The sequence below is a fragment of the Cryptotermes secundus genome, unplaced genomic scaffold (genome assembly GCF_002891405.2).
Source record: "Cryptotermes secundus unplaced genomic scaffold, Csec_1.0 scaffold105, whole genome shotgun sequence".
Classification (NCBI taxonomy): Eukaryota; Metazoa; Arthropoda; class Insecta; order Blattodea; family Kalotermitidae; genus Cryptotermes; species Cryptotermes secundus.
In genome coordinates this window covers 109,383-125,662 of record NW_019725415.1, presented here as the reverse complement: position 1 = coordinate 125,662, position 16,280 = coordinate 109,383, and the positions used below count along the sequence as shown (strand labels likewise).

The window sequence follows — 16,280 nt, the reverse complement described above, 5'->3', positions numbered from 1 at the left end:
GATTCGAACTTGTAGCTTCCCAAATGGAAGCTTACTATCTTAGCAGATTTTTTCTTCTTGACGAAAATGTAGCACAGTGTGCTGGATTATTCCAGTTGCTGACATAAAAATTGACTTAAGCATATCATCTTTATAAATTTATTATCACTAAAGTTATGGTTACCGGAATGGAATAAATCAATCATTATAAGAGTATGGGCTTAACGGTCGCGGTTCGATCACTGGTAGGAAGTTGTATCTTTAGCACAGGCAGCCCTCCAGTGTTGTACTTCCTGTTGCATTAATACGAGTATTAGAGTTTTGCAGAGATTGTCTCCACACACGGACAGCACAGCAACACAACCAACTCAACAAGGAGTTATCTCTAGACAAGCGACTGCAACACGCGCAACACTGCATAGACAAACATACGTGCAGCTATAACAATACACAAAACATATACACAGTAGCACAGAACGCAGCGCAACACAATCTTAATGAATTTATTTTAATAAAATTTAAAGGACTTGTAATTATTTCTAAGAACAAATAAACATAAGGTAAAGCTAAAGAGGTCTCACTCGGGGCGTGGATATTTGTGTGCGTTTTTCTGTGTTTGTGTACAGGTAGAGGACTTGCGACGAGCTGATCACCTGCCCAAGGAGTCCTACCGTATGTTTAATATCTATAAAAACCGAAGTGAACAGAGAAGTTCATGGAGGTAGGCCTATGCCCACGGGTGCTGTAGTGTGAACAAAAAAAAAAGGTAAAGAGGTAAACTTGTCCCTGTGCTCAATTAGTTAAACACTATGCCATGAAGATGTATGGGATCGAGTGGAGGTATAGTTCCACCATTCTTGATCTCGATATTAGATGGGGATGAGTGGTTAGCTTCACGTCCCTGCCGCTTTACCCTCGCAGAAAGAGCCTCCGGTACCCATCGGACATGAGTCTGGTTGGGCCCCACCAGTCTGTACGCTGTTGAGCCCGTCACTATATCGAAGGAGTTACCTCGACCCCTATGCTAGAAAATAATTTCAAAAATTAACCTCGAGTAAAGACGTGTGACACAAAATAAAGCGTACAGTTAAACAATTTTTAAAGTTGGTACTAACTTCGCCGACAAGCGACGGTCGCTCGGTCGATACAGTTCGCTTGCGGACTATAGGCAACGGAGTTTCCTTCTGTTTGTTTTGTCAAACAATTTTAGTAGGACTCACATATACCACATGACGATCGTATGAGCCGAAATATTTCGCTGTAAGACAAGACGTACATGAAACAGAAAATAAATATTGCATTTATGACTGTAATATATATGTAAAAACCTATCCAGTGGGTTTCTTGCACTAGGGCTACAGCGGCTTCATCATGTGGGGTTACAACTCTTCCCTATCCACTACCCATCGCAAGCTTCTCAGTGCCTTATGGCTTTAAAATGAATCACAGGTGCTACTTAAATTTTCTGCACTTTGTTGTTGTTACTTTTGTTATTATTTCCAATATTATTCTCATTTTTATTTATCGTTTTCATCACTATTGTCGTCATTTCATATTGCTTCATTCCTCTTAGGATTTTGTCTGTAGCGTTAGGTAACGGAAGAGAAACAACCAGTCACTGTCATAATGAAGAGAACTTGTTAAAGTGTCTAAGCATCGTTGCTCCACTGTCTGATTCCGCCTTACGGTGCCAGAGTTTAGGTTTTGCCCCCGACTGTAGTCTCTCTCGTTCATGTGTCAGGCGTGACTAATAGCTGTTGCCGGCTTCCTTTCATGGTATCCGTGAAGGCGGCTGGCCGGCCGCTCGGCTACTCTCTTCCCTCGAGAACTATTGGCTTTTAATTCTGGAATGGAAGTTTCAAGGGAGAGAAATTGGTCTTGCTAAGCTCACTTCAAGTATCGATTGCAATTGTCAAGAGTCAAACTCTGCAACTGTCAGATCGTCTGTTTCTTATTGGAAGGCGACACGCTGGTTTTTGAACTCACTGTAGCGAATCAGATACAATTCACAGTCTCTATTTTTCTTTTTCCAGTTTTAACCTAGCCGCACTTACAATTTAGCTGATGTTCCATGCATACCAAACTATGAATGGAAATCACTGAGAGAATGATCGCGTGGACGTTTCAGGGGTAGATGGAAGGATAATATTACAGTAAGTTCTGGGAAGAATTAATTGGCTACTTTACTTTGATACAACACTGACCGTATAGAAAATTCAAGAATTATGACGGAGACACAGAGAGCAGAATTCTCTCGCAAGCCTTCTCGATACGACACGAACCGCACAGAAAACGGAAAAGTTAGGGGTTAGCGTAGAGACGTACAGGCAAAGAGCTGATCTCATAAGCCTTATACCAAAAATTTGGAAGGGGGATACACAGAGAAACACAGAAGAATGTACAAATAGACTGCAAGGTGATCTCACGATTTCTTCTTCTTCTTTTTAAACATAATTTTATTTCGTGTGTTCTGGCTCCCCTTGGTAACATATTCCAGGTGGTTCAAGGTCCAGTTCCATACTTCTCAGGCGATATCAGCATTTCAGTTCCTTTCATATCGTGAAGACTTAATTGGGTCCCATCCTTCTCTTCATCCCCCCTCTCCCCACCCCGCGTCACCTAGACAACCATGAGACCCGAGTTCAGTACTTCATTTAGGCTCTCCTGATTTCAAGCGAGCTTTCTGTTTGTTTTAACCACTCCGTAGTTGGTTGAGACATTATTCTATAAGCTGGAGGGTCTCGGATTCGAGTCTCGATGAGGTGGATATTTTCAATTAATCCTTCCAGCCGCACTATGGCCCTGAGGTCGACCCTGCCTCTAACAGAAATGAGTACCAGGAATCTTCCTGGGGGTAAAGAGCGGGTGGCGCGTAAGGCTGATAAACTCACAGCCATCTGTGAGCCGATTGTCTTGAAAATGTGAGAACCTCGACGTCTCACAACCCTATGGACGTTCACGGAATGTTACAGAGTTACCTTTACCTGTTTTGCCTTTACTCAGCATAGATAAGAGTTTGTTATTTCATTATGTTTTCTAACTGCACTGTTTCAGCTATAGATACTAGGTAGTCTCAAATAAGATGAGACTGTGATTATAAATGGTGAGCAGTGAGGGAAGGTGAAGGTGATCATTAACCTGACAATCAGAATTACTGGATTTCGGACTTTGTCCATCATTCGGTATTCTAGAAACTAAATAACACAACGTTTCGGAAACTAGACCCAACAGAGTAGGTGTCTCCCCTTTCACCTGAGGACAAAAACGGACCCAATTTCCGAAACGTTGTGTTTTCTAGATTGTAGAATACCGGACGATGGACAAAGTCCGAAAACCCCGTAATTCTGACTGTTATACACCATCACCAGAACCTTTTGTAATCTACGTTTTCCTGACATTCACCCGCAAACACCGAGGAACACCTCAGAATTTTTCAGGCAGGATGGTCAGTAACCGGGCCAAAATTTAGTGTGTCACATCTAAGTAGTGAATTCTACATAGGCATAAATGCGTCCACAAAAATTAGCGTATTAAGGTGTATGTCATATTTTGAGAAATTACTGGCTATACCCTCATTTTGGCTCATTTCTCTATGGAGAAGGAAACCAATTACAGCGGCATGTGAAGTAAAGTGAAGCTACCATGAAGCTTCTCTCGTGAAACTTTGTCCTCACAGGTATATTGTACTAAATTCCGTACATGACTTTATGTGCACATGTCATGTTAGTAGATAGGGATCTCGTTTCTGCTTTCAAAAACACGGTTACAATATAACATGTAATTAACATGTCAAAGATAACAGTATGTTAAATGCTTTAAGTGCCCACAGCTCGTCATGTTACACAGGTTGTATACCGAGACTGATATCGTAGCTGGAATTCGTAAGTTTCGTGGAATTTGCCGCTTATTTTAGTTTCCATGGAGTAGGATCGTGTTCTCTAGTCGTGAAGCTAATTTTAGTTGCTAGCTCTTCGTATGGCTCTCTTCAATAAAGCGTACACTTAATTAAACCTACATTAACTCGAGGCATGTGCTCAAGCAGTTAAAGTTTAACAAAGGTAGGAAGGTGTAGGCCCTTACTAATTTCTAACATAAATAATTTTCTGATACTTTCTATGCTTACCCTCTTGTCCTCTCAGTTCGGACAATGAAGAGACAACAATAGGCCAAGTGTCTATCGCTGCAAAAGCCAACGTGGCTCCCAACTGTAAATAAAGTAATTATCTGATGTTCACTTTGATAAATTGAAGTTCAAAATATTACCCAGATCTGTATTTTATGTTATTCATAAGAAGATGGATTTAAGCTTCATATGGTGTAAGTGTTCGACAAATTCACTTCCGCGCTCCCCTATTTTAGTATACATGGCCTAATATCTGAGTTTTTTCAAACCCTACAGGAAAATAATTTGAACCGCACACAAAATCTGGTTAAACACGACCACTGTGCTGTGAACCGAGTGAGGTCTACCTACTTAACGTTTTGCAAAATATTTCTACAAGAACTGTTTCAGTACTACATTTCCATCTACTCCTAGGCCTATCCTCAATAACCATGAAAAGGAATATGTTACGCATTTTCAAGATGAGTTGTGAATGCTAGTTGCACTGCCCATCTTATCTTTGTTCATCTACTAACCATAGAAATTGCACAGTCCTACAAAAGTATCTCAGTTGGTCAACAAATTTCCCTGCTGTTACGGAACCCGAATATTCATTACCACGTTCACAGTGTAGATGAAAATAATTCACATGCTGAACCAAGGAGGGTTATTATTTTACTAAGTTCTGTCATTCATATATGTGTTACAGACGGACAAGCAAACCACCTGAACCTCTTCAACAACCGCCAGCAAGCCAAGAAGAAGAGGAAATCGCGGACCGCTTTCACCAACCACCAGATATTCGAGCTGGAGAAGCGGTTTCTCTACCAGAAATACCTGTCGCCCGCCGATCGGGATGAGATCGCGGGTCAGCTGGGCCTCAGCAACGCACAGGTCATCACATGGTTCCAGAACAGGCGCGCCAAGCTGAAGCGAGACATGGAAGAGCTCAAGAAAGACGTAGAGACAACCAAGATACTAACAGCTCATAAGTCCTTCTTAGAAAACGTACAAGACCTCGGTATCCTGAAGAAAAAATCATCTGGAACCTCTGTAATGATGCCTGACGATAAAGGTATACCAACATTGGCGATAGTGTCAGAGAAATGATATAACTATTAAGGTTTCATGCGTTATGAACAAGGACCATCTTTCCTAAACGTTGCTTTGGTATACTTATATGGATCTTAATCGAAGTCTGTGATGTTTGTCATAGCTATTGAATAATATTATAAATTTGGGAACTGTATCTATGTGGATGCTAAAGAACTAATTACACTGTACTCAATGAATGTGACAGACTTTACCTAGAAGAAAGAAACTGAAGAAGAATTTATCTAGTGAAGCTTGCTTTGATGTGACAGAAATTCCTCAGAAAGCAACGACAGCAAATGAATGCGGCAATTGAAATAGTGAAGTAAAACCAGCTACGGAATTATTATATTTGTTTGGGGTGGAGGGAAAAAGTAAATGGATTAGGAATGAAATGTGATTAGCTCCCGTGCACGTCTGGATAGTCTGCCATAAAGGTGACAGTAAATTAAATGGCCAGTTAAGAGTATGTAGCAGGAATTTTTAACTTCGAAACAAATCGTGTAACTAGAGATCTCAGGTCACAGGTCCCTCGCTTCAGCAAGAATTGACTGCATTTCTACCCAGGATGTTAATTATGGCAGACTGTCTTCGGAGACAATAACTTCCCGAATCGGTATTAACCGACAGACTGTATCTGAAAAGAATATTCTCATCTTCAGGGTAGAAGAACACCTGCTCAACCTGGTTCAGTGCTCGCGGTTTTCTTTTCTTTTCTTTCTACCCTGAAGATGGAGGCGATACGTTCCTTTTAAACGTGGGTTAATACAATATCTAAACGGTACCACATCACAAAAGACGGCTTTCTTTATAGTCACCGCCGTGAAGACCTCAAATCTTGCAAATTAAACTTTACCAGAATGTCAGCTCCTTACGTATAGCGAGAAATACCCACTGGGTGGAAGAAATATTATATAAAGATTATTCATTTAGTTCAAGCTTTGTTTCAATTAAATGCTTATTTAAAGAATACTGGAAAACTGAGCTTAATATTTTAACAATGTCATATTAGGCTGAAATCCTTGAAACTCCTGAAAACAAAGTGGCCCTACTACATTTGATTTCTTCAGATGAAGGGCTGACCCTCCAAATAATACGTGTAATTAAACCCTAAATATTCAGATTTCTCTAAATTAAATAATACTATCCACTGATATGTATCGCTGTGTGTCGCCTCCATCTTCAAGGTCAAAGAATAAGCCAAGCAAGGCACCAGCACAGAAGTCAGTACACTCCATAAGAACCCCTGTGAGAACTTCAGGTCCTACAGCCTCTAAATTGTTTACCACTGAAACGAAGCTATATACAAACACCTTAACACTGTTGCCTGGTGAAACCTAATTTCTGTTACCCCTATATGATTCTTCACCAAAATTGTCTACTTTTCTGCCTACCTAATTCAAACCTAATTTCAACTGACCTAGGCTGTGCACAGAAGATCTGATTTCTGTAGCCTAGATTCTTAGATCTGCATTAGAAGAGGAAGATCTCTTATTTAAGCCATCGATGTAGTTAGTGTGAGTATGCAAACTCAACTGCGGTGCATATTCGCTGGTAAATCGACAGACAAGCAGCAAAAGCCTTATATCCAGACTATGTACCACAGATCACTGCTAGGGAGGCTAAATGAACCTGCATGGAGGTTTGAAAACGGTATCATTAGGTCTACATTTGTATGAAACCTTGTGTTCTAAATAGCCGAAGGCAAGTTACAATTAAAACGCAGTCTCAAACACAAGAGAACATGCTTTAGAAAAGAAGAGAAATTGATGGCAATTTTGTTTTAGTGCTGATGACACTGGTGTGAATTACTTCTTGTTTTTCGTATGTTATGAACATGGCAATATTACGAGAGACTTACACAATGGCTAATTTGTGTTCATGCTCACAGAACGTAATGTTATATTAATTGAGCATAACTTTAATGTTGTTTCTGGCATGTCAAAATAATAATACGTTCATTGACGACTAATTCAAGGAAAAAGAAGTAACAGATATCTTTATTGTTGTTGCATGATGAAGTTGTTATGCAACTAATCACCAATAAGCATACATCGAACTGACAGTTCTAATCTAATTATTAAGTAATTTTAATAATTAGAATGGTGTAATAAAATTAGTTGTATAATATTTACGAATTCGGGTAATTTATTCCTTAAATTAGAAATGCAATCTAATTTAATATTTCGTGAATATGTATAATTCATTGAGGACAGAATAAACGGAGTCGGAAAGTAAGGGAAATTTTAACCCCGTGCCGCGTTAGTCTTTTGATTATAGTATCGTTGTGGATGTTGTAATGATATCACATATTTCATTTTGTAAATATGCATGTATAACGATGTACCGGGTCTTTGATTTAAATACAGTTAACGTGTGTGACGTCACAACATGTAGAGGCCTAACATTCAATTTTGAAGTAGTGGATATATGTACAATTCATACTTTACAGGTGGTCAGACAACTTTAAGACACTCATAAAGTAACGAAGCAAATAAAAATATATAGAATATAAGGGTCTGACATAAATTTATCCGACATCATATTCCTGTTTTTATTTTAGTCTGATGAGTTTGACATCTCTTGGTTTACATACATGTGTAAACTTTCATTACTGTATATGTATCAGTTCCTTATAAGAATCAAGTCTGCACTCACAACAAAATATCACTGTGCCCTCCACATGGAGTACACATAAAATTATAATATTTGGCATGCAAAGCTATTATTTCAGAACTAATTACACTGCCTCAACTATATTACAAAGTGACGAAATATTTTTATTTTCTTTTATTATATTAAATAGTTTTCATGCATTTTATTCATTTTAAGGCTGTTTCTAAAAGGACGTGGTATTTTATGTCTGTAAACAAGTTCTTAAACCATGAGCTGTTTTGTGAGAGAATTCACACAGTTCTAGTTCAGTTTCATGTACAGTAGGGGTTAAGTAGAATGCCGTCTTCTGGGATGTGGCGCCGTGTAAATAATGTGTTAACTGACGTTTCGGAGGAACGTATATAATATTTACAAGGGACCACATACCAGAATACGGCATTCTTCATAGTCACCGCCGTGAAAACCTCAAACATAGTAGTGGTTAAGTTCTGCTGTTCTAAAAAAAACTATATTTTTAAAATTCTATGGTAAAGATTACCATTTTTTTAAATCTGCAATAATTTTGAATAAAAAGATATATAAAGACGGACGGAGAACTTTTCTTGCTTGTGAATTCAGTGGGGTAAAGAAGAAAAACACGCGAAAACTCAATTTCAAAGAATATATGAAAATACTATCCCATGCTGGCCTTTATGGCTATCTGAGCTACTCTGTGGGGGGTACTGAAAATATTCAGGAAGTTACCATAATTTAATTATTTATAAATAGCATGCATACCTGATAGTCCGAACTAATCAAAGCAATGGCGTGTTTGGAGGATCGAATCGTTTGGATTCCCTAATTTCAGATTGAAGAGACCATTTTAGTAACTTTTTTATTCAGAAGAAGATACATTTTGTATACAAACAACGACCAGAACTCGCGGATATCCGAATCCACGCCGGACGCGGTGTTGGGAATTGAGTCTTCTTTTCCCTTTAATTCTTGGCTTATAATCCATGACTGCATATGCGTTTGCTCTACTAGTTGTTCCGAGCCATTAAACACTTCCCCGCTGTGACGTAACAGTAGATGTGCTGCTGGAGGGGACGTTTTCTACCTGTCTGATTTGAAGTATAATAAGCAGAGCTGAGGACCGAGCTGTGGGCAGTGGCGTTGACAGAAGTCAGTGGTTAGCCAGCATGGACAGTTCGACAGTTCTACAGTTGGACATTCTAGTGAGAGTAGTTAACACGAAAGGACCGACTGTGAAATGACTTGTTCAAAATTTGTGTTATAATTACATTGAATTGTAGTTACGGCGTTGATTAATAAAGTGACGTCGCAAGAATACGCCCCTCGAGGTCTTATTTCACAACACGCGGAGCAAGCGGTAACCGAGTTACGCGTTTCACCAGGCGGAGTAATAGGCTCACGAACACATACTATCATGTTTCAGAAGAACTTATTTTTACTGGGAGGAAGTAAAATGACTAGATCAATTTGGTTTATTTTTTGAGATGCCCTTTTTTGTCTAGCTGTAAATCACTTCGGATTACTGGGATTTCGGGTTACTAGGTGTTCGGATTACCGGGTGTTCGGGTTACCAGGAGTTCAGATTACCGGGAGTTCGGTTTACTGGGAGTTCTGATTACTGGGTGCTCTAATTACTGGGAGTTCTGATTTCTGGAACTTCGGATTACTGGTAGCTCTGATTACTGGGAGTGCGGATTTTTGGGACTTCTGATTTTTGGGAGTTCGGATTACTGACAGTTCGGATTAAGGAGAGTTCGGATTAATGTGGTCTTCTCGGATTATGGAAGTTCCACTGTATACTTATCCAGGAGTTACACAGATACTTACGAGTATATTGCAGGCATGCCCAACTTCAAACAGGTTGTGATCGACTTTTTAGTGTCAAAACTGCCAGTGATCTACCACCCCCTCCTACCGTCGTATCTCGCTTCAAGCAAAAATATTGGTAAAAATAACACGACACATGATGTTTGTTGTAAAAGCAACTAGCAACTGTGTGTCTGATGTCTGGAGAGTCATCCAGTTGGAGGGAGAAAGCAAAACAACTGTTCTGTTATGTTCCCACACATCATTTCTATTCGCCGCACAGCGGTGTTTCTTGATAACTGAAGATCTTGAATTGTAGCTATGATCTCTTTCCTATTTTTAAATCCTTCAAAAAGATTATCAGCTATTTCAAGAAAACATTCTTTTACAAATTCCCCTTCAGTGAAAGGTTTGCATTTTTAACGATCAGACTGCTGACCTTGAAGGATAATTTGGTTGCATTTTTAGAAAGTGACCTTGGTTTTGCCATAAACTGTTGTTGAGCAGCTAATTTCGATTTAAGTTCTTTGAGCTTAAGTTTACGAATTTCACTTTTGGGTGGAAAATCAGCATCATACTTATTGCTATGGAGAGCATTATAATGACGTTCCAGATTACACTTTTTGGCAAGGATACTGAGGCGTTGCATTTTCCACTATATTGAGGTAACTGTTTTACCTGACACACGCACACAGACGCTTTCGAAATTAATAAAATAACGTGGGCAGAGCACTTACTGTCCCTTTGATTACACCGAACTCATCCCCAAACTCTTTGCACAGCAAAGCGACAAATCTCCACTATATATAATATAATATAATATTAATATATTATATATAATATAATATTACGTCTCACTTGTTAGTTCAACGTACGGACATTCACAGTTGACTGGAAGATGGGAACGAAGTGAATCACACGTTCTGTCGTTCACTCTTGCATCAGAAGACATGCGGCTGACAACGAATGATGAAATAAGAGTTCACGTGATAAGGATAGAGTAGGAACTTCCTTAACACTTAACACAAGTGTAAAGCAATTTTCACGTAAGCTACATAAGAACAGAAAAATAGGAATGACTAATACGTATTTTTCCTTCAAAATCTGAATATAGTCATATTATATTACATGCTTTTCGCGTATAATTTCCTTATAGGCCTATGAGATCGACCGGTCGATCGCGATCGAAGCGTCGGACACGCCTGTTCTATAGCATAAATACATATGTCTTCCATTTCGTTGGAGCACGTAACGTATTCTTGAGATAAGACAGATTTCTATGATGATACCAAATTAATTATTTCATAATATTTTTATATTCATACGTGAAATCGTGTGTTAACGTAGAAGAAATAAATTTATATTCTTCAGTTCACGTTAAGACAGAGCTACGCTTTGTAACTGATAAAGAATAATACAATTTTCGTTTCGCTTAAGTGATTAAAGTTGCAATCGCCTGCTCACTTACAGTATTCGAGAAAAAACGAATAATTTAAATTAACGTGCTTGTAATTTAGGAACGTGAATTTACATTGCGTCCAAACCTTCTCGGGAGATAAGTCATTCCAATATTGAGTTAAAATCCAACGTTTCGTAGATCTTTTCCGTCTCCATCAGCAGGATCGTCTAAGAAGAATTTAGCACAATCATTAGCCGTGAAAGTTCGAAATTTTACATACGTTTAAACTGACTTTGGTTGCGTCGTGGCTCAACTCATTCGTCAGCTTTAACGTCTTGATGCAGAGCGCCAACCGTAGCTAATAGGGCGACCCACTAACATTAGTTAACAAGAAGCAGACTTGTGCGAATTAACTGAATATCTGAATTATGAATACGACGGACTAGTGTCCTGGATCAAGCTGCACCATTCTTTGTTAGATTTTATTTGATTGATCACAGCAATATTTCCAATTATACCGAATTTACTTGGATGGCATTAGGCCTGTTATTTCGCAAGTGATTAGTCTGCCGTCTACTGCCGTGATCAACATAGAACTCCCTGCGTGCATGTTTTGTCACTTAACCGCTAGACGGCAGCAGTTTATTAACACGTAATTTCAGAATTTACGCATTATGCTTTCTCTACAATTCGGCAGAAACTTGTCGTGACAAGCAGCAGTTCAGCTTTACAACAAACCTCAGGCGAGGCCTGCTATTACGAAATGAAAAATTATCTGCTGTCAGAGTCCAGTGATCACCAGTCCTACTAACAATGCCGGTGATTCATTAGTTAACAGGTTCTAAATCACAAACACTCATTATCATTAACCGTTCTAGGATTATTAATTTCTGGTACAGTATCTGATATAAGTTATTTCGATTTTTTACCGAATGGTAACTTTGAGTCTTCTGATGTCTCATGCATTTTCATACAGTATTAATTATTAACAAATGATATAAAGAAGAATGCCGTCTTCTGGGGTGTGGCGAAGTGTAGTTCTTGTGTAAACCGCCGTGAAAACCTCAAATCTTACAAATGACATAATGTATTTAGGTTTTCATAGTCTACCAACTTCTAGTATATTGTGCGTCAGAAATTTATTCCCGTTTTCACAAGTTACCAGAGTTTATTTTGGTGCCTGAGTTTTTAAATTATACGCATTTGACCCATGATTGTGGAACGCGGGGAATTTGTCGTTTCTGGTATTAAGAGAATTAAGTTCTATTCCATAATATGAGACACACAGTTGTAATTTTAGAATAAATTCACGACAAATATAATTCCACATATATACATAGGAGATTCGGGGTAGAGTAGTCTGTATAACGACTGGCTACGGGCTGAATGAATGAAAGGGGTCGGAGTTCGAGTCCCGGTAGTGTCAAGAACTGTATCTTATCCAAATCGTCCAGACCGACTATGGGGTCCACTCAACTTATTCCAAGGGTACCGGGGGTTCGTTCTCCGGGGATAAAATGACTGAAGAGTGAAGCTGACCACTCACCTCCAGTTAGTCCCGAGGTCAAGAAAATGTGGATTTATACATCTACTCCCACATACGCCTTCATTGTGTAGGGTTCAATTAGTTGAGCACAAGGACAAATTTACCTTATATATATAAAACGGCTATTTTCTCGTTTAATGAACTATTTACAAACTCCAACATAAAGACCAAATTAGAAGTTGACATGCGATCCATCACGTGCATACAAGGAAATCATCTCACACTGAGTGCAGGCTTGAGTAACAAATTGAGATTATTTGTAGGTCAGTGCAGGATGCAACTCACTAATGGAAAATTTTGTATAGTTTTCTAAGTTTGTTGGGTCCGATAACTAAAACGGGAAAAATTTGTATTCACTGTTTTTCACAATGCACACTGGCGTGCTGATGGAAACTATATAATGAAATGTATTTATTGTATATTGTCATAAAATATATTACATGAGAAACTGAAAGAAATGAAAACATTACATTAAATGTTGGTCTAGAATATCAAGTACGTAATTACTTTGTTTGACCCACTTACTCGTTTATTCCAGCGAGACTAGAAATACAGAACGGACACTTGTATCCTACTTCCATACCAACGTCCGGTACTGTGAAAACATACAGAGTAACACAAAGCAACGCTGTAAGGGGACGCAGCACAGGTACGTAAGTGGTTTCCGCTCAGAGATGTACTCATAGTAACTAGCTTTTTTTTTCTCCTTCTTTGGTGCTACAGCCACAATTTGAGCCTTGGCCTGCCTCCATGAAACTCTCCGTTTCACTTCTGTTTACTAGAACTTTTTTTTTTGTAATCTCCGTTTATTTGTACATTCGATCCATATTAAGGACTATAAGCACATCTTATGAAATACTTAGTCTAAGACTTAAATACTAAGAAGAACATGTCGGGGAGAGTAATGCTCTAGTGAGCATTCTCTAGGAATTTATTCCGAGTGTGACTTTGTTATTGTGTGTATTTAATTTATGTGAGGCGATTCGTTAGGTCGGTTGGCTTATGCCTTTTCAGTCTTCTGGGCTCGTCTGCATCGTTTAATAATATGGTTGCCAGTTTATTTGGGTGTGCTGTGATCTTGTCTTTATATTTACGGCTGATGTTTGTAGTTTCTTCCCGTACTGTGGATATGCCTAGATCGGCATGTAGCAATCTGGGACGTACCACGGTGCGTTGACTATGGCGCGAAGTACCTACTTTATTTTGAAATCTCTGCAACATTTCTATGTTGGAAGTACTTGCAGTTCCCCATAATGGTGCGCCGTAGGTCCAAATAGGCTTCAGTATTGTCTTGTATACTAGGAGTTTATTTTCAGTAGACAGTTCTGACTTCCTGCCAATTAGCCATTGCGTCTGACTGAATTTAATGTCCAGTTGTTTTCTTTTGGCGAGAATATGTGTGCGCCAGGTCAACCGCCTGTATAGGTGAAGGCCTAAGTATTTGATTGATTCCTCTTGTGGTATGCATGTTCCGTTTAATAGTACCGGAAGGTAGGTTCCGTGCCTCAAAGCGAAGGTGATATACATGGATTTAGTTTCGTTGGCCTTAATTCTCCATCGTTGTAACCATTCTCCGAATTGGTCTAAGTGCGTCTGCAGTATCCGGGATGCTTCAGTAGGGTTCTCATGAGACGCTAGTATTGTTGTGTCGTCGGCATAGGTGGCAAGCATTGTTTGTCCGGTTTCTGGCAAGTCAGCCGTATATATGGAGTATAACATAGGCCCAAGAATACTTCCCTGCGGAACTCCGGATAAGACAGGGTATAATTCGGTATAGGCTTCGTCGTATTTAACTAAAAAAGTTCTGTCGGTAAGATAAGACTTTAATAGAGAATACATTGGGTGTGGAAGAACGCACTTAAGTTTGTATAATAAGCCTATGTGCCAGACTTTATCGAAGACTTAGCTTAAATCAACACATCAACACGTACAGCTGAGCAGTAGCGCCTGTTTTCAAAATCACTATGAATTTGGTTTACTAATCGATGTATTCCTTCGATCGTTCTGTGGCCTTTTCTGAAGCCAAATTCATGTGTAGGTATGAGCTGATGATCGTCGATTTCAGATACGAGTACTAACCGTTTGAGCAGTATTTTTTCCAGAACTTTGGAGAGAATCGGTAGGAGACTAATGGGTCTATACGATGCAACATCGTTTGGATTTTTTCCTATTTTCAAAATAATGACAATTTGCGTGACTTTCCATTGACAGGGGAAGTATTCGTGTCGTAAAATTGCATTGAAGATAATGTTAGTACTTTGAATCCTTTGTCGGGCAATTCTTTTAGTATTTTGCCTTTGATGAGATCAAATCCCGGTGCTTCTTTTGAACGAATGCCATGGAGTAGGGTAGTTTCTACATCTCTTTGAGTGGTTTTATTTATTGGGAAGGCCATCTGAAACGGAGTCTCGACCTGTTTGTTATTTTCCTCTTCAGCTGCTGGTAGTCGGGATGGATTAGGTTGAAAAACTATGCGTAGTTGTTCGGCAAAAGTCGTAGCCTTTTGCAGGTCATTTCTAGCCCAGGTGTTGTCTCGTTTCCTTATTGGTGGTATATGCAGTTTAGGTTGTTTTATTTTACGGATATCCTTCCACAGAGAGTAATTCGTGGCCTCGGTTGGGGTTAGTCCTCTGAGATATTCTTGTATTGAGTCATTTCNTGCATTGAAGATAATGTTAGTACTTTGAATCCTTTGTCGGGCAATTCTTTTAGTATTTTGCCTTTGATGAGATCAAATCCCGGTGCTTCTTTTGAACGAATGCCATGGAGTATGATAGTTTCTACATCTCTTTTAGTGGTTTTATTTATTGGGAAGACCATTTGAAAAGGAGTATCAAGCTGTTTATTATTTTCCTCTTCAGCTGCTGGTAGTCGGGATGGATTAGGTTGAAAAACTATGCGTAGTTGTTCGGCAAAAGTCGTAGCCTTTTGCAGGTCATTTCTAGCCCAGGTGTTGTCTCGTTTCCTTATTGGTGGTATATGCAGTTTAGGTTGTTTTATTTTACGGATATCCTTCCACAGAGAGTAATTCGTGGCCTCGGTTGGGGTTAGTCCTCTGAGATATTCTTGTATTGAGTCATTTCTTAATTTATATGTTAACTTTTTAAGTTCTTTTGCAAGTCTGTTGTACTTTTGTTCAGCAGCTGGACTCTTTTTAGTTGCCATCTTTTTCTAGCTCTTCTTTTTTGGCGGATTTTTTTTTCAATTCTATGGGGCATTTTTCTATGATGTGTGTGTTATCTCTGTCTGCTGTTGCTTGCCTCGCTGCTTCTTGTATGACTTTAGTTACAGTTTCCACGGCTTCTTCTATATCTAGATTGGTTTTTAGTGGCATTTCTAGAGTGATGAGCTCGTCTACTATTTCTCTAAATGTATTCCAGTTCGTCTTGCTGCTAGTGAGAGATGTCTTTTTTTTTTCCCCCCCTCGTACGGAGGTTAGGATGGTCACTAGTATTGGCGTGTGATCCGAGGTGAGCTCCAAACATGATTCAACGAAGATATTTTTTGAGTTGATTTCTTTTGCGATGCAGAAGTCAATAAGGTCTGGTATTTTCTTAGGATCAGACGGCCAGTACGTAGGTTGCCTTGTTGTTATACAAATTAAGTTATTGTTTCTAATATATTTTTGTAGTTCCCTGCCTTCGGTTGTTGTAATTCTTGAACCTCAAATTGTATTCTTGGCATTAAAGTCCCCGCATACTAGTAATAGATTACCTACTGTCTTC

At 39.1% G+C, this 16,280-nt stretch overlaps 1 protein-coding gene across 1 annotated transcript in view; it reads left to right on the top strand.

Annotated features, from left to right (window-relative positions):
• Positions 1–9,724, top strand: part of LOC111863308 (flocculation protein FLO11-like) — a 208,396-nt gene extending 198,672 nt beyond the window's left edge. The window contains exon 2 of the mRNA XM_023849504.2: positions 4,791–9,724. Within this exon, the coding sequence (XP_023705272.2) occupies positions 4,791–5,191 (401 nt within the window). The 3' untranslated portion in view covers positions 5,192–9,724. The remainder of the gene's footprint in view (positions 1–4,790) is intronic.
• Positions 9,725–16,280: the final 6,556 nt, after the last annotated feature.